The sequence below is a fragment of the Trichosurus vulpecula genome, chromosome 5 (assembly GCF_011100635.1).
Source record: "Trichosurus vulpecula isolate mTriVul1 chromosome 5, mTriVul1.pri, whole genome shotgun sequence".
NCBI classification, from domain to species: domain Eukaryota; kingdom Metazoa; phylum Chordata; class Mammalia; order Diprotodontia; family Phalangeridae; genus Trichosurus; species Trichosurus vulpecula.
In genome coordinates, this window is record NC_050577.1 from 145201624 (window position 1) to 145220921 (window position 19298).

At 38.7% G+C, this 19298-nt stretch overlaps 1 protein-coding gene across 1 annotated transcript in view; it reads left to right on the forward strand.

Annotated features, from left to right (window-relative positions):
• LAMB4 (laminin subunit beta 4) overlaps positions 1-19298 on the forward strand; it is a 140509-nt gene that overhangs the window by 24315 nt on the left and 96896 nt on the right. The window contains exons 5-11 of the mRNA XM_036760117.1: positions 208-396; positions 2514-2577; positions 4123-4337; positions 9614-9734; positions 11149-11337; positions 15078-15257; positions 17760-17869. Of these exons, the coding sequence (XP_036616012.1) occupies positions 208-396; positions 2514-2577; positions 4123-4337; positions 9614-9734; positions 11149-11337; positions 15078-15257; positions 17760-17869 (1068 nt within the window). The remainder of the gene's footprint in view (positions 1-207; positions 397-2513; positions 2578-4122; positions 4338-9613; positions 9735-11148; positions 11338-15077; positions 15258-17759; positions 17870-19298) is intronic.

Genomic DNA, 19298 nt, shown 5'->3' on the forward strand with positions numbered 1-19298 from the left:
TAAAGCCAAGTCCTAGGGTCCTAATCACAATGTTCCTTCAGATTTATAAAGCATCTTTCTTACCAAATACTCAAAGCTTGAGTTTAATCATCAATCCACCTATAGCCCTCACCACATAATATGCAATTAGAAAATATCACAATTCAACCTAAGATTAGCATTAAATTCCCCCTTTCTGAGGAAGTTTGTCAAAATCCCCTTTCACAGACTTTCCGACCTGCGGCCATGTTAGTTGAGCGTTCTGTGGACTATGGCCAGACGTGGAAGGTTTTCCGGTATTTTGCGAAAGACTGTGCTGCATCTTTTCCTGACATCCCATCTGGCCAGGCACAAGGAGTGGATGACATTGTTTGTGACTCCAAGTATTCAGATATTGAGCCCTCTACTGAAGGCGAGGTACAACTCATTCGGATTTCTTTTGTTGTTATTGTCATTTTTCAGTCATGTCCAACTCTCTGTGACCCCATTTAGAATTTTCTTGGCAAAGGTACTGGAGTGGTTTACCATTTCTTTCTCCAGATCACTTTACAGACGAGGAAGTTGAGGCAAATGGGGTTAAGTGGCTTGCCCAGGATCACATAGCTAGTAAGTGTTTGAGGCCAAATTTGAACTCAGGTGTTCCTGACTCCACACCTGGCACTGTAACAGGGGTAAGGAACCTGTGGCCTAGAGACCACATGACCCTCTAAGTCTTCAAGTACTGCCTTTGGATTCAGTCAAAGGGCCGCACTTGAGGACCTAGTGGGCTACATGTGCCCTCGAGGCTGCAGGTTCCCCACTCCTGCAGCCACTTCACTACATAGCTGCCCTTTGGATTTCTTTTATTTAAATTGAATTCTCTTTTACATCTATATGCTTGAGGTAGATCTGGGGAGAAATATTTGGCTTGGTGCTATTGAAACGTAGAAAAAGATGAAGTTTCTAATTTGATATTAATCTTGAGATCATCTAAACACAAACAATAAATGTATTGTAAGAAATAATCTCAGAGGCAAAGGAGGAGGGGGAGAGATATTGGGCAAAATCTAGGCAATATAGAAACAAAAGATATTAGTAATAATATGTTTGTAAAAATTGATTTAACATTGGTAAGGAAATAGGTAAGTAAAGCAGAACTGTCTGTATCCTTCTCTATACTCTGGAATTCTCCAGTGCTTCTAGATAAAAATTCACTGGAGACTTAAAAGCCTCATGAAATCTCAGCAATGTGTTTACCTTCTCCATATCAGTTTCCAGTAAGGCCTTTATACTGCCCGTGCTATATACGCCCATAGAGGCAGCATATCTATGCAGGGCAATACTCTACCTCAGATAGAATTGGAGCCCCCTCAGCAACAAAGGTAGGAGCTCAGTTAATATCCCAGCCAAAGAGAAAGCAAAGGTAACAAGAGCACATGCTACTGACCATGAGAGGCAGGACCATGGGTTGCTGTGTGCTCAGATTATAACTCCTTACTGGGAAGTAGGCCAATAGGAAGTGTAATTTTTCCCAGCTGGAAGTGGGACTTGAAGCATCATGGGAGGCAAAAACTACAAGAGAAATCTCTGGAACCTCTCTGTGGAGAAGAGAGCGGCCAAGGGCAGCAACAAGCCACTGGCAAGGAAAACTGCTGCTACCCCTAACAGATCATTATCATGTGCAGTTGAAGGTTTGTTCAGTTCACTGACCCACCTCAGCCATGATCTGTCTGGACAGAATTTTCTATCTATACATGTTGTTTATAAGAGATTTTGTATGCAGATAAAGAGAAGTATTTGTTGTATTCTGAGTGTTTGCTCTGAAGGAGTGGGCCTAGGGGGGACCAGGTAGTGAAGAGAGCTGGCCCTAGAATCAGGGAGACCTGAGTCCAAATTCAGCCCTCAGATACTTACTAGCTGTGTGACCCTGGGTAAGTCATTTAACTTCTGTCTGCCCCAGTTTTCTCAACTGTAAAATGAGGGTAATAATAGCACTTACTTCCCAAGTTTGTTGTGAGAATAAAATGAAATAATATTTGTAAGGATATGTTTTAATTTTAATTTTATATTATATATTTTAATTATTAATCAACCTTCATTAATACAGATTTCTTTTGAAATAATTTTAATGATATTATATTTGAGTAGAATAATAGCAGCAAAGATTAAAGAGCCATATATAAATAGAAAACTTATTTTAATTTAAGGAAAGATTAGTTTCCATTAGAAAAATAACTCTTTGAGAGTAGCAACTGCCTTTCATCTCTTTTTGTATCCCCAGTGCCTAGCGCAATGCCTGGCACATAGTAGGCACTTAATAAATGCTTGTTTCCTTCCTTCCTTCTTTTTATACCACACTGCCTCTTACTATGTTTACAAAACTGACCATATTCATTTCTTCCTCTCTGTTTTAGTCTCATTTTCTCAGATGGCATTCTGAGTGAATTGCAGTGAGTAGGCACTTTTTGTGTTCAGATATATCTTCGTTAGGGCTGAGTCTTACAATTGTGAATGTGAACTAAAATATTAATAATTTGTATATATTTATTTTATAGGTTGTTTTAAAAGCTCTGGATCCCAGCTTTGAAATAGAAAATCCCTACAGCCCCTACATACAGGGTATGAGTAACTTTGTATTTTTAATCCTTCTCTATCCTTACTGATGCATTTTGGTAGTGTTGTGGTCTTGCTCTATCAATGCATATTATTCTCCCATATTCCATATTCCCAATTCCAATTTTGTGGCTTAATTGGATCTTCCATGAATATTTAAAAAGAAGTTTGTCTTTTACATTATTCATTCTACCCACAGCTCAGTGGAGTTGGTTAGACTGCATTGCATTAGTCACAGGGATCCAAAACTGGGATAGACTAAATGCACCAAGGCCCAATTTTGGATGAATTCTATATAAACCATTATCAAGGAAGGAAAGGGAATAAATGCCTTAATTTTATAGTAATTGTTATTACCAAGTGTTATATTTTAAAATGACTACTTAAACATTGGCAGGCAAACCTTATTTCATAGTATCAGTAGATTTTTTTTTATTCCCTTGTAGGTTATTGTTGTTTTCAACCCAGGTGCACCATGATTGGTAGAGAACTAGAGGCTTGTACCTATCACTGTATATCATTGCTAGGTGTTTGTATTTAGTAAAAGGGTGTTGTGGTTGTTAATATTTTTCTCACTGATTCAAACTCTCCAAATCCTGACCTTGTATTTGGGTGCATGTATCAGTAGGGCAAGATTCATGACCGCAAGGATGACTGTGAACATTCCTGTATTGTTCGGAATTGCCAAGTATGAAAAACTCTCTAGGTAGAAGGCAGAGGAAATATAACATTTATTTAGACACCAGAGTATCAGATCCCAAGACCAATAACTCCAATTTGATATACCAGTAATTATATTCCAAAACCACTAAGCCCACTTCAATGTAGCAACAAGGAAATTATAACACAGTATTATAGCAAGGAGCTCTGTCATCCTGTAACTTCCCCCCTGCTAGGGCCTTCCAGTAAACAATCACTCACAAATCCTGTCTGCTTGCCTGAGTCCTCTCCCACAGTTCTGAAAGCCATTGCAGTTCTCAGAGTCCTTGCAATCTCCTAGATTCTCTGTTCTCCAATTTCTTGATGCTGCAGATTCTCAGCTCTTTGATCTCCACAACTGTCTGGCCTGCACTCTCCACTCTGCAGTCTCTCTCAATGCTAGCTCTCTTAATGTCTGCTCTTCAAGGCCCTCTTGATGTCTGCTTCTCAATTCTGCTGCTCTCACACGCTGGGCTCTCTTCATATACAGTCCTAGCTGGCATCTGATTGACTGAATTCATGCACATCTGATTGGCTAGAACTCAGGGCACATACAATTGGCTCTGGTCTTAGCACCTCTCCTTCAGGCCCTGAAGGCTTCACCCCTCTCTCAACCTAATTAGCAAAAGGATGTGGGTCTGGGACCTCACACCTAGTTAGTGAAAGAAGGTGGGCCTGAGGCTTCTCACCTAGTAAGTAAAGGGTATAAGTAAAGGCCCTATCGAATGGGTGGGGGAGATCTTTAACCACATCAACACCACAGTGCACTCAGCCTAAATCCCCATTGGCTAAGGAAGATGTTTCGCACAGATGCAGCTCATATGTCCTTTTGGCTCATTTTCTTCATTCTAGATCTAGTGACTCTCACAAACCTGAGGATAAACTTTACCAAACTACACACTCTTGGGGATACATTTCTTGGAAGAAGGCCAAGTGATCCCCTTGATAATTACTACTATGCTCTCTATGATGTGGTTGTTCGGGGAAGGTGCTTCTGCAATGGCCATGCTAACAAATGTGGCACCATGCAGGATGTCCGGGGAGATGTCTTCAGCCCACCTGGAATGGTAAGTTCCAAACCCTCCTGATTTATTTCCTTTCATTATCCTGATAGGTAAGCGTTGAGACAAATGCATGTCACCACTAAAGTGTTCTGAAACCAGCATGAAAACACCTGCTCTTTGAGAAGGCAGCTAAAATTCAGCTCAGTTATGAAGACTCAATTGGTAACTACATTAGGACATATTCTCCTGCTCCCAAATGTTCCTGCTAATATTTCCATATGCAAGAAGTCATCTTATATGTTCTTTTCCCCTTGTACCCCACTTTATAAGCATGAGAATACTCATACCTATACGCATACACCCCTTGATTCTTTGCAATGATGACAGTTGACTGAATCAACATGAGAATAAAAGAACAGTATTTCAGGACTAGAACTGATCTTTCAAAGGGAGGAGGGAACTTCATATTCATTTAGTCAATCATTTAATTCAACAAGTATCAGTGAAATGCCTGTGTGTTGAAGACCTGATTGCCTAGGCAGTTTTTGTTTTCACTATAAATTAAGAAGTGGGTCTTGGGAGAGAGTCAGAGTTGGGAGAGAGATGGTGTCAGTTGCAGCTTGGAGAGAGAAAGGAGGCAGTCAGAGAGCACCAGCTTACGCCTTTGGAGACACTGGAGATGAGTTGGAAACATAATGCAAGGAGCTATGAGTATGGCTGGCAGACTAGAGGCTCTAAAAGTCTGTACAGGCAACCATACCAGGCATCAGACCCTAACAGTGTGTATGTCAAGGGTGCCTGCAAAAATAATAGAAGAGGAGCGCAAGGAGGTATTGGTGTCCACTGGGTACCAGACCATGATCTACACATAAGTGGTACAACATCCCGGATGACAGACAAACCAAAGAGCATCATTAGAAGCAGCTACCAAAGTGATTGAGCAAGCAAAGGCCCAAAATAAAGACAGACTTACTGTGCACACAGATAATCAATTTATCACCAAAGGTATGAATGAATGGGTTCACAACTGGAAAGAAAATGGCTGGAAAACAAGTAAAAATAAAGATGTTGTCCACAAAGACCAATTCACTAAGCTGGATAATATGACTTGGGACATGATTGTGGAGTGGAAATATGTACCTGCTCATTCAAAAGTTGAAGGTAATGCTGAAGCTCAAAGAAGCTAGCTAGAGAAGCAACTGGAAATAAATGAGAAGACTCAATACTTTGCAGATGGTGAAATTTAAAGTGTCACTCTCTTTAATCCTGCAATATAATCTCCAAATCAGTCTCTTTAGCCTTCCCCCTCCTTGTGTTGTAACTGTCTTCCTTGACTATCTTTGTTTTTCTATGTGCTATCTTAATTTTCTTCAATAATATGAACAAAATACTATATTCTATACTATAAGCATACTATAAACAACTGTAGAAATTATTCACATGTACTACTAATAAGAGAAAGGCAGATTCCTCATCTCTATCAGATCCAACTGAACTCTGACTTGCTCAACTCTTACCCTAAATTACCTATAAACCTAATCCAGACTGCTATCTAAAGATGCCTGTCTGGGTCATGCAATCTGCCCCTCTGGTGCATTCTTATAACTTTTAGGAACTAGAACTTTTAAAAGTCTTTTCATTTACCAGCAATTGAACTCTCTAATAATATGTTGTCTCCCTACCCCCAAAGTGTGAACTTGACCATAGACTGTCTTTCTGTAGTTGTCATCCCTCCCTAGTACTGAACATAGCCTTGGAACTTAGTAGGACTTCAATAAATGTTTTTTTTTTCAGTTAAAAAAAAGAAGTAGGTCTCTAGTTTATAAATCACCCCCTTTGGAGTTTGGTCAGTTTGCCAGAGCTTGATCACCTTTGAATAGATTGATAAAATCTAGTTCCTGGACCTACATAGCCAAAAAAACAAAACAAAAACAGAGCCTGACACCCCTGGTGACCACAGCAGAGTGCTACCATTAGCAGAGGCCCAACCTACATAGCTATCCAGAGAGAGCTTCCTCCTGACACCCTTCTCATCACTAGCATTTGCTATCAGCAAGTGCCAAGCAAAGCAACTTTCACGGGTGAAGGTTTCTGTTTTTCTATGTTATGGATCTTTCTGGTTCTTGTCATTTGTCTTGAAAAACTGCCAGTATTATTGAAGTACAACATTGTATTTTTAAGTTTGTCCTCAGGCTCTATTGCCCATACATCAGTATCCAAAAGCTTCCAATTTCAATGGTGTAGGAAGCCTTTCTAGGAACACAGATCACAACCCATCTCTGACAGTTGATGATATTTGAGAGTTGCCATATCTGAAAAAATGCATTGCTCTGAAGCATACCTGCCAATGAGCCACTTCAAACTAAACTCAGCTGGTCTTCAAATGAAAGAAACACAAGAAAGCTCCTTATCACTGGGACTGTTCTCAAAGCCTTCATGATTTGATATGGTTTGGTAGGACCTGCTAGAGTAATAAATGTCATTGGAGTAGGACTGAAGTAGAGGTTACTGGTCCTAGCCATGCACCCCACTAATACCTTCTATCTCTCCTCCCTCTCTCTCTCTCAGTGTGTCTCTTTGTGCCTCTGTCTTTCTCTCTATTTCTCTGCCTCTCTATCTCTTTTTATATATGCCTATATGTGTACATGTACATATGTGTATATATTTACATACACATATATATATGTGTGTTTACATGCATACAACGCATATCTTGTTCGTGCCTAGTTATTTACATGGTGTCTCCCTCGTTAGAATGTGGAGCTCCAGAACAACAGGAAATGTGTTTACCTGGTCTCACCAGACATCACTCTCATCTTTTACTCATTTGTACCTCCCAGCTCAGCTGACTCTATCCAGAAACGGCAGTCCACAAGTATTTCTGAAGTAGGAATTAGGGAAGCAGGTATCCAAAGACCAAATATACCACTCAACCTTGCCTGTCCATGAGGCATAAGATGGAGAATGAACTGTCACCTGGTTTCTCTGTCCCACAATTCTCCAAAAAGTAGACCCAGAAAACCAAGTTCTGAAGACATCACCTCACTAGTGACTGTCTTCAGGTCTCTAATTTTCACTTCAGTCTCTCATTTCCAAAATTGAGCTGAGAACTAAGAAGCTCAGAGCTATGAGCAGAATCACAGAATTTTTACATAGGGTTTATATCCCAGTGTCCATTCAGTTTAGCTCATAACTCCCCCAAAAAGAATCCTCTACACAAGATACATAATAAGGGATTATCCAGCTTCTACTTTAACACCTTCAAAGAAGAGGAACCCACTCCCTTCCAAGGTAACCCATTCCACTATTTAATAACCCTAATAGTTAACTTTTACTGATTTAAAACTTGAATTTACTTCTTTGCAAATTACTTCTTACTTCTTTCTGGGTCTGGATAGGACACTTTAAAGAATACCTCAAATACTTGACTATATCCATCAACCCTACTTCCTATGTCTCCTAGTAAGCCTCGTGTGGTGTGGAATCAAGGCCTTTCATTAGCTTTGTTATTCTCTTTTGGACATGCTCCACTCATTAAAGTCCTTCCTACTGTGGTACCCCAAAACTGGTCATGTTACTCTAAATGGGGTCTGATCAGGGCAGAGTTCAGCAAAACTATCCCCTCCTTATTCTTAGAAGCTGTGCCTCTCTGAAGCCCAATATTGCATTAGCCTGTTTGACTGCCAGATCACACTTTGACTCATAGGGTGCTTGAAGCCCACTGAAACCCTAAGATCTTTTTCAAACCACCATCTGACCATGCTTTTTCCATCGTGCACTCATGGAATCAACTTTTTGAACACAAGTATAGTACTTTACCTTTATCCCTATTAAATCTGAACTTATTAGATTTAATAAATCCACAAGCATTTATTAACATGCCAGGTACTGCTTGTGACCAAAAGGGGTCGCAATGAGTTGGACACATTAATGATTACTCTTTGAATCCACTTGTTCAACCAATTTTTAATTCATGTGATCATATTGTCATCTAGCCCATAATTTCCCGTATTTAATTGGATTTGAATTATTTACAATCTTTTTATTTTATTTTTATTATATTTAATATTTATTTTATTTTATTTATTTACTATTTTATTATTGTTTATTTTCCATAATCATACAGACTAGATGGCCTTATTCACCATTAGCTCCCTTTATTAGTCACCATCAGTTGAGTTGTTGTTTAGTAATTTTTTTAGTCTTGTATGATTCTTTTCGGGGGGGTTTCTTGGCAGAGATATTGGAGTGGTTTGTCATTTCCTTCTCCAGTTCATTTTACAGATGAGGAAACTGAGGCAAACAGGTGAAGTGACTTGCCTAGGGTTACACAGCTAGTAAGTGTCTGAGGCCAGATTTGAACTCAGGAAAATGACAGCGTTAGCAAGACTCTATTTGTATCTTGACACATTCCACTGAGGGGCCTAAAATGTTCTGTTTTCCTATTTCCACCCTTTCATCCATCTTGCCAAGTATGTTCCCAACACCCATAAACCAAAGTGCTATATTGAAAATCTTTTAAAACTGCATCCTATTTCAGACACTGATAATGGCAGAATACATAAACCAAACCCAGGGTGGGAGCAGGAATCTTTATTATTTTTTTTTAAACAGGAATCTGGGAAGGGGGCAAAGATGTTTTAGAAGCAAGCTAACTGTGACATCCTTAGGAGGACCTGAATACGAGCTAACTTTATAAAGCTAAAGTGTAATTACCTCTCTATTCCTTCCGTTAGTTGCACAGCATTTAGCTCCTTTCTTTCTAGATCCTGTCATCACAAATAATTTCTCTGGGAGAACCATTACACCTCAGATACACCCTTGACCTTGGTGGAAGGTAAGGTAGAATCGGTTCATCATGTTGTGTGTTGATTTTGTCTTTGATTCTGATGGCTCTGTCACATTGGCAGATGAACATTCTTCCTCCACTATACTCCCTAGAGTAATATGAAAATGAACTATTTAAGGCTTAGATAGATCTTCACTATTTCTATGAGATGAGGAGAGATAGGTGGGAAAACGTAGAAAAAGCATTTTGTAAGCCTTAAAGTGCTAGATAAATTTAAGCTATCCTTGCTGTCATTCTCTTCCATCTTGGTGGCATCCAGAACTTAGGTGGCTGCCCCAGTCTAGAACCTCAGCCTTGTAATTCCCAGTCCAATTCTCTATCCCCTGCTGAAAATGGTCATTCACTAAGCTGATTCCAGTGTGTCTCCACTGTACGCATCAAATAGGCCACAGCTTTGAAAGTTGTCAGAAGATAATATATCTTCTCCATAAAAAAAAGCCACCAAGGACAATCCATTTTTATAAAATTCTTGTTTCTTTATCTAAACCAGGTTCATGGTCAGTGTATCTGCCAGCACAATACAGATGGCGCAAACTGTGAGAGATGCAAGGAATTTTTCCATGATGTTCCCTGGAGGCCAGCTGAAGGTCTACAGGATAATGCTTGCAGATGTGGGTGAAAATATATACTCAGCCTATTTTAAGGGTAGGATGAAAGTTCAGTTGTGTGGTGCTACACAGGGCAATGGTGGTATAATTCCATGACTCCCAGATGTGGTTTTCCAATTTCCAATTGTCTGGAGTGCTGTTTTAAATTTCTCAAATCTTTAAAACCAGATGAACTTTTAATTCAATTCAATTTTTTTTAAAAAAAAGTCATTCCAGGGTCGCTAGGTAGTGCAGTACATAAAGTACCAGCACTGGAGTCAGGAGGATCTGAGTTCGATTCTGGCCTCAGATGCTTACTAGCTGCATGATCCTGATCAAATCACTTAACCCTGATTACCTCTTTTTAAAAAAAGTCATGCCATCTTGCCCTTTTAGGAGAAGGAACACAAGCATAATACAAGTGGAATAAATGATGGTGGGATGTTACAGTTCTAAGAATACACAAACCAATCCCAGCTCCTTCTTCAGATGCTACATATTTACCCCATCCAACCGCATGAAGCTGAGCTTACCTCACTTCCTAACATCAGGAGAGAAGAGCTCAGCACATGAGCAAGACAGGCTTTGACATTCTACTGTAAATAATGCTACCCCAGAATTATGATGAGCATGCAAAAGAAAGGCAAAGGCTTTCATTCAGCTTCCTTTCTTTAGTTTTAGAAAAATAAGTTTAGAAAGGGTTCAAGGTAACCAGAGTAGTTAGGGGATTAGGGACTGGACCAGTGATTTTACTGGTATAGAAAACTCCTACATGAGGAAGCTTCCTCTTCCAATTGGCACATTTTCTGCCACCTTATAGTCTTAGAGAGTTACTGAGGACACTAGAAAAGTTAAGGAACTTGCCAGGTGCTGTCCTAAATTAACAGAAAGAATTTCCTTACAAGAAATACCTTAGACCAATGAAATCACAGGTCTGGACAAAAATAAAGACAAAAAAAAGTATAGTATAACAAATTCTTCTAATGTGGTATTGGAAAAGCATGTGTGTAGGAAAACTTGATATCCCAAGAAATTTAAACATGAAAAAATGATCAGGCGAGTATTCATATTGCAAAAGTTAAAATATGTTTAATCCTGTTTTGATTGAACAAAAGGATGGACTGTATGAAATGTATAACTCTTCCAAAGTATTCAAAATATGATTGGGGAGTTTTAATTTAACATTTTACCTTTTTGATATCTGTTGGACCCAACCTAGACTTAGAATCATAGTCTCAAAGATTAGTAGGGCTAGGAGAGACCATAAATACGATCTGGTTCAATTCCTTCATCCCAGAAAAGAAAGGGGAGCAGCTAAACTCCTTCTAGAGATAGAGGAGGAAATTGCAGTCCGAAGGCTTTTCTTCCAAGTCAGTCTTGTTAGTTAATTTACTGGGACCTTGCATAAGTTTCATTATGTCTTCTTTTCCTCCCGCAGCATGTAATTGTAACGGCCACTCTGAACGCTGTCATTTTGATATGTCTCTGTACCTCTCAAGTAATGGTGTCAGCGGTGGAGTGTGTGAAGACTGTCAGCACAATACTGTGGGACAACACTGTGATCAGTGCAAACCCCTGTTTTACAGGGACCCCCTCAAGGCAATTTCAGACCCTCATGCTTGCATTCGTGAGTGGACAGCTCTTTGATCTTCTTCTTCTAAGAACTAACAGTTGTTAGTGTTAAGCAAGCATTTCCAAATGCTCCTGTATCAGAACTGTAACTAGGGTGGAGAAAATGGTGCTTTAAACGAAAGGTTTAAATTTCAGAGGGTACAAAATGTTAAAGCATATGCTCCAGCTTCATAGAAACCACTTTGGTCACTTATCTTCCCCTCCCCCCTCACCAAACTGACTTCTTATTAATTACTTCTTGTTTTATTTATATAATATATTTATATATATAATTTATATAATATATATAACACATGTACTATACATATAATACATCATTAATTACAAAACTGATTTGAGAGAACAGTTCATACTGTTTGGCCAAAGTCTATTTCATGCGGCTTATCCTGAGTGCCAAATTTACTAGTTATGGCAGCTCTGCCCAGGATGAGAACATTTTCTTTGGACGCTTTCCTTCTTCAGACAATAAATGAAGTGGGAAGGACCTTAAGCCAAACAATATGGTTTCATTCTGGTACGTCCCAGGAAGGCTGTTTCTCTCAGTGAGTCCTAATCTATGCTGACTTCAAGCTCAAGGACAGCAATTAGTCTCAGAACAAGTCAGCATGAACCACAGTCTCTAGCATCTTTCAGATGGACTCAGGAAAGTACCTCAGAGTTTGAGTGGAACATTGTCTTTGGATAACCCATTTTTCATGTTAAGATACTTCCAAGCCATAGATTTTTATCGTGTGTTTAGCATTAGCCAATTTTTCTTATCATATGGCTAAAGTAGAAATTCTGAGAACCCCTTTGATCACAGAGATTGCATGCAGTTTTGACTGGCTTCTCCCCACCCCACCCCCTATCTGTATACACTCATTCACTTTCACATGTGTGAACAGTTTGACTTAAATTCCAGTGGCCTCATAGGTTACTTCACAGGCATTTCTAAAAATGATTGAAAAATGACCTGCTGGGAATCTCAAATTTCCGACTGTTCTTGGCTGGGTGTAATTCAACTCAGCAGTTTAGGTTCCACATTGGTACAAAATGAAACCCTCATAGTTTATTCAACAATTAGCAAAAGGACATTTACTTAGCCATAGCAGGTGAAGAATATTCAACAAGGGTATACATCAAGGTATGAATTGACTCAGCTGAGAGAAGCTCTTCTGCCTTTGAGTTGCCCATCATGGTCATGTAGCCAAACTTCAGAGTGTGCCCAGAGCTCCTAATGGCTATTCTGTACCCAAGTGACCAGGAAATTATACCAATATCATGAGCTTTTAGTTACTTGAGCCAATTAAGTCTCAAGGATGGTTTCCATACTTTTGGGGGAAAAACTTACCTAGTTTGCAGGGAAGCAGGTGGTTGGGATTTTGCTCCCACCACACCAACTACAAATCAGCTTCTTCATGGAGGAATTGAAACAATAATTTTTATACAATTGCTTCATGGAGTTGTAAGGACAATCACATGTGAGTTAATATTATCATTATCTATCAACCAAGCTATCAACATGTATTTCTACTATGTGCCAGTCACTATCCTAGTGCTGGGGAAAAAACAATATAAAACAGGTCCAGAGACTGGACCCGTGATCTCACTGGTGTAGGGAATTGCCAAATAAGGACATCCTCACTATTAATGTAGGGCAAACTTCTCAGCATCTTAGAGTGTTAGATAATTTCCAAAAGTGAGGAGATGTTGACTTGCCCAGAGTCACACAACCATAATATGTCAGAAGTGACTGAGTCTTGAACCGAGGTTCTCCTGGCTTCAAGCTTGGCTCCATAGCCACCATTCTGACTCTGGAACAGAGTAAGCACTTATGGATTGCTTGTTGATTTATTAATTGTTGATTGATCCATTTCAAGGAAGTCATGCAAAGATTGGTCAAGACAGTTTGAGTTTCCTCAGTAAAGATAAGTAATAACCTAGCAAGGATTCAGTCCCAATTCTAAATTGCCCAGTGCCAACAAATCCTTTGGGGATTTGTTCGGTGCCATTCGGATTCAGTCAAAGGGCCACACTTGAGGACCTAGAGAGCCACATGTGGCCTCAAGGCCACAGGTTCCCCACCCCTGTAGCCTCTATTACTATTAACCTAAGATAACTTTGTATGTGTTCAAGAGAAAATGTGTTACCATTAAATAATAATTTGAAGGAAGTGAGGTTTTTGTTGTTGTTGTTAGAGCCTAGATATTAGTTTGGTTGGTTTTCAGATAAAAGTTTGATTGGTTTCCAGTTTTCTGGAAGGAACATTTTTGTTCAAATTTAACACAAGAACCAAAGACTCCACCAGTAGCCTCATCTGTAATAAATGTTCCTTCGAGAAATGTCATGTGGTATTGATAGACATCATTGGCCTCACCTCCTTGTTTCCATGTAAAAGGGTTATTTCTAAGTGAAGTTAATCCTAAAAAAAGGATTCTTCCAAACTATTTTCTTCTACATGAAAATGAAATGGCCCCCTGGAATTCAATTCTGCCCTTTTTGTGTTGCTCCCAGGAGGAACTGAGTCTGCTTCCTTTTGGTCATTCCTAAAAATGAATTCATTTTGATCCTTCTATTCTGGAGACAACTGGATTGAATTAGGAGGAAGTTGTGGTTTTGCAATGCTGAATAGGGCCTGGTTCTGTTTTTCCATTAGTTCATTGTATCTAGAGTACATGACACCATAACAAAGAATGAAGTAAAAATGTAGTCATTCAACTGAGTGGTTTGTTTCAAGGACACTAGATAACTGGCCCAAATGAAGGTTTCCAGCAAATGCTCAAAATTGAGTCATTGATGTATAAGCAAAGCCTTGAATTTCCTTTTTTTTTAATTAAGCAGATAGAAACCAAGTTTCTATGCATTTAAATTCATTTCTTTAAAAAACAGCTCCCTGGGGCTCCACAAGTTTCTTTTAGGGAAACTTGAGGTTACTTTCCCCTGAGAATAATGCTTATTACCTAACGGCCATTGAATTAAGGAACTTTAGCCCAGTTTCCAAAACCCTAACATCTCACCTGGCACCTCACCAGCAAACTCTCCAAAGAGGTCAGTGATCACATTCTTTTAAAGAGTGAGCTCTCCTTTCCTTCTCAAAAACAATTCACTTGGGTTATACAAGTTTCTATTGCAATTAGTTAGTGTAGTGATATGTGTACTGACCTTAGCAAAGGAAAATTGTTTTGTGATAGGGAAGAAAGGATTTTTTTAAAATTCCATTTAATCCAATTTATTTATTACCATTTATTAAGAGGCCTAGTAGGTATAAGGCATGTCCTATGCAGTTGGGTTACGAATACAAAAATAAAAATGCAGTCCCTGCCCTCAAGCAACTTATATTCTCCTGAAGCTGTTTAAAGGTCACAAACTGCTTCTGTTGCTATTAGATTTGTAACAAATAGTACCAAAGCAAGCAAGGCACAATTGTTAGAGAAGCTGACAGAAATGCATTTTGATGTCACTGATCATGAAATATTCACATTCTGAACACATTCAGCTGAAAAAAGTGGATTAATAAATATTTAAAATACAGACACATCACAAATAGGTGCTTTTGAAGGACCAGTGACACATGGCACCAAACAAGTGTAACCCCAATTCCAAAATCCACTGTAAAAGCTCCATTGTGTTATACAAGGGATCACCCTCAACCACTTGGCAGACTATAAAGTGTGCAGGGGAAAAGACAAAACACATCTACTTCATGTCTATGTGGAATTAGCTTTATAATTGTTGTGCAAATATCTGTTTTTCTAGCTTGTGAGTGTGATCCTGAAGGGTCATTGTCTGGTGGCATGTGTGAAAGTTATCCAGATCCGGCCCTAGGAATCGAGGCTGGTCGATGCCTTTGTAAAGACAATGTTGAAGGAGCCCAGTGTGATCAGTGCAAGCCTGGCTATTATGGACTGAATGCCAATGATCCCCTGGGTTGTCAACGTAAGTAAAGAACTGAGTTGTTGTTTTCTTTTAACTACATCTCCTGTTGCGAATGGCCATACTTCTCGGAGAGCTGTGTTCTTAGCTAACCAGCCCCTGAACTTCTCTGTCTCTGACATCAAAGGGAATTCTTGGCGATTTTCTGAACTTAACATAAAAGCTCAGCATGTAAATTTTATTCTTTCCTTTCCCCAGTAAAAGGAAAAAAAAGGGAAAATGTCCAGAAATGTAGTGCTAAGCTTCAAAACATTTAAACCAGTAGGCTTCTTTGGAGTCTTCCTGAGAGCTGTACCAAAATTCATGGAACATCTAGAAGGGCCACAAATATAACAGCACAAAAATCTACACACTATATATATATATGTGTGTGTATATATACACACACACACACACACACACACACACACACACATATACATACATATATATACATAATCTGTGAAGTACATTCACAGACAGCTTTGAAATCCCAGTTTCATAGTTAGATCAAATGAGATTTGTGTAAAGCATTTTGGTATCTAAAATTTATTATTTTTGTTACTACCAAAGGCTGTTTTCTCCATTTATAATCGTCCCTTTTTTGTTGTGGTACAGTGGATAGAGAGTTGGTCTAGCAGCTAGGAAGATCTGGGTTTGTATTGCCTTTAAAATACACTGGCTGTGTGAACTTGGGCAGGTGACTTAACATTTCAGTGCTCAAGGCAACTCTTTAAGACAATAAAGTCACAGAGAAGGTGCTGGCTTGAATTGGTAGAGGAACTTCCCTCATCTGGGAGTTCCCTATGCCATTGAAATCACAGGTCCAGTTTCTATATCTATTGTAGATGCAGATAACCTATACCTATGGTGACCAAACATCTCACATTTTCCAACAATCTTGATATCAAGAAAAGAAAGTGGTGTTTTTTTGTTTATTTTTCAGGCATCCTTATTGATACAGTTATTATACAGTACACATTTCAATTATACGTTTAAGCTTCTGGATTATAAAAATAATTGGCATAGAATGCAAAACTTATTACATGAAAAGAACACTATTCTAAAACTTAAATGAGAGAAAAAAACAGCACATTTGTGAAAATAAATTTGCAGATAAATTTACTATTTATAAAAATACTCAAGTATTTTAGTAGCTGCTTAAAGATTGCCACTGACTCAAATTTTAACTGTATGGCTTATTTTAAGAAAATACACTTTTAACAAGGCTTTACAAAAGAAATATCCATTGTCAGAGCACATATGCTGATTTGAAGTTTGGAAAATACCTGTGACAGAAGTCTGTGCCAAGAAAGGTAAAAATTAAAGGCCAGGGATACAGCAGGGGAGGTATGAGAATCACTAGTCACAAAAAGGATAATGCTAATCTGTAAACTCATAGCATTTTAGAGCTAGAAGAGAGCTTTAGGATCAATATTTATTTAATAAGAGTTCACAACGCAAACAATTTGTACTTGGGCACTGTTTAGCTCTCCAAATTTTGCCCATATAAGGAAGAATGTTATTTGAATCTTTAGAGAGCAATAAGCTGGAATTTTGTGTTTAGTGAAATAGTTCTTTTTAAATCTGAAGCCTAAATTTCATGGAAACAAATTTTGGCCAAGCTGATCTTCTATCCCATCTGTAACAACTCACCTGTCTGGCTTTCAGTAGTCCCAGGAGGAATCTTACACTTTTCTTACTTCCCTGAGTCTTGTGTTCTTTATCCAACAGTAAAGCAGACAAGACTTAAGTTTATCCTTCCTAGATACTTATTTCATATGCAGTGGAATTTGCAGGGCTAGTATATGTCTTTCCAAGACAGAGGTTAGTGACCTCTTAGCCCTGAAAGCCAACACTGAGGCTCAGCAATGCTGAGGAGAAGGAAAAATGAGCAAGGGAGGGAGGGAGGGAGGAAGGAAGGAAGGAAGGAAGGAAGGAAGGAAGGAAGGAAGGAAGGAAGGAAAAAGGAAGGAAGGAAGGAAAGAGGGAGGGAGAGAGGGAAACAGAGAGGAAGAAAAGGAGGAAGGGAGAGAGAGAGAAGGAAGAGAGAAAGGGAGAGGTGGGGGAGGGAAAAAGAAAAGATACTTTTAATGAAGAGTGGTAGAAAGTTGCCTACAACTGATTTACATGCCACATAATGGTTCCCTTCAGTATCAAATGACAAAATATTTGTAAAAGTGCTTAGCAAGAGTAGATGTTGTATAAATCCTTATTCCCTTCCTTCCCCTTTTCCCCCTTTCCCCTTTTCCCTTCATTAATTTAAAGGACCTATCACATCAGTCATTTTTCAGCTGCAATATATCCCTAAATTCCTCTTCTCTGATCATCAGTCAGTTTTCTAAGAACTTTGAGGGTGATTGGCATTATATTTCCTGCATGGTCTTATTCAAGATTATAATCGATAAGCAATTCAGATGGTAAATTTGGCAAGACATATTCTACTTTTATTTAATGTAAATGTCGAGCACATTTATAAAGGTAGAGAAGCAAACATAAGAATGATTGTGTATCCTATCCTTTCAGCCTGCAACTGTAACGCCTTTGGGACTGTACCATTCTCCCCCTGTGACATGGTTACTGGCCAATGCTTGTGCCAGCAGTTTGCTACTGGACCCCACTGTGAAGAATGCCTCGTATGTACTTTTATATAAAAGATTTCCCTATGACTCCTTTCATTACCAACTATGTACATTTCTACTTTACCTCATAGAATAGCAGAATCTCCTCTGTCTTTACCTCTTATCTGTTGTTTTACTTCAGATTGTGTGCTACTGGAAGTGATTGTTATTTGAGATTTGTTTTTGCATGTAAAAATATGCTTAAATTGCTTCTAACACCTTTTCAGTAAGCTAAAAAGTGGTCTTGTGTCAGAATGGGCCAGCCTTGCCCTTAGAGTGAGATACTGGGATGGTTGTGTATGGAGGATGGGGCAGGGTTGGAAATGAGTAATGAAAGTAGAGGAGGAAAGTGATAATTCTACTGAAGGATTTGCCTTCCTAGCAAAAAGTGCTGATATGGAAGTCATCAAATCAACTGCCTCTGGTCAAGAGTTCCTAGTTTTCTAGGCTGAGTCAAATAGAAGAATCAGTTTGGAGAAAAAAAACTGGCTTTGCCCCTTTCCCTAATCCAGTCCTAAAGTACCACTTCAAGGACAATAACCTTCCACATTCCTGACTTTTGAAATGGCACAAAATGCCCCCGGCAAATTAAATACAAGTTTTCTTTTATGAAATGAACATCTGGATATTTTCAGAGACCTCACCAAATATATACAAATGTATATCAAAATAAATGGAATAAATGGTATTTTTCAGGACATAAGTATTTTGCTGTGGTCATAGAAAACCCCAAACTGGCTTTTTTCCTTATTCTTTCCCATTTGACAGCCCCCCATTACTTTACAGAAAGAAAACAGATTAATCTTCCAAAATGAATAGTGACCTTAATGTGTCTGAAGAAATTTGATTGATAAATAAGAAATGTAAGCCTGTTTGGAAAGAGCTGTGTGTTAAATGTTGAAGTGGAATCATACTTTTTAACAAGAAAAGAATTCATGGGAATAAATATGATGGAGGGGCAAGAGGGGGGAAGGTGGGTGTTAAGGTAAACACAGGAATTTTATGTGGACAAGCCATGCTCAATATATTTGCTTACCTTAGAAACTCATGAAAAATATTTGCTGCAACTATGTTTATAAAGCATAGAATTCAAAGAATTTGGAGCTAGAATGGATTTTAGAGATCATTTATTTTGGAAGTTCTTAACCGTGTGTGTGTGTGTGTGTGTGTGTGTGTGTGTGTGTGTGTGTGTGATGAGCCCTTTGGAAATCTGATGAAGCCTTTGGACCCCTTCTCAGAATAAAATTGTTTTAATGAAGAATATACAATACATAGACTTACAAAAGAAATCAATTATATTGGAATACAGTTATCAAATGATGTTATTTTAATTACAGACTCTAGAACCCACCATTTAATCTAATGGTGTCATTTTATAGATGAAATTGAGGCCCAGAGAAGAGCAATTAAGGCAATATATTACAGAGGATTAGATTTGGGGTCT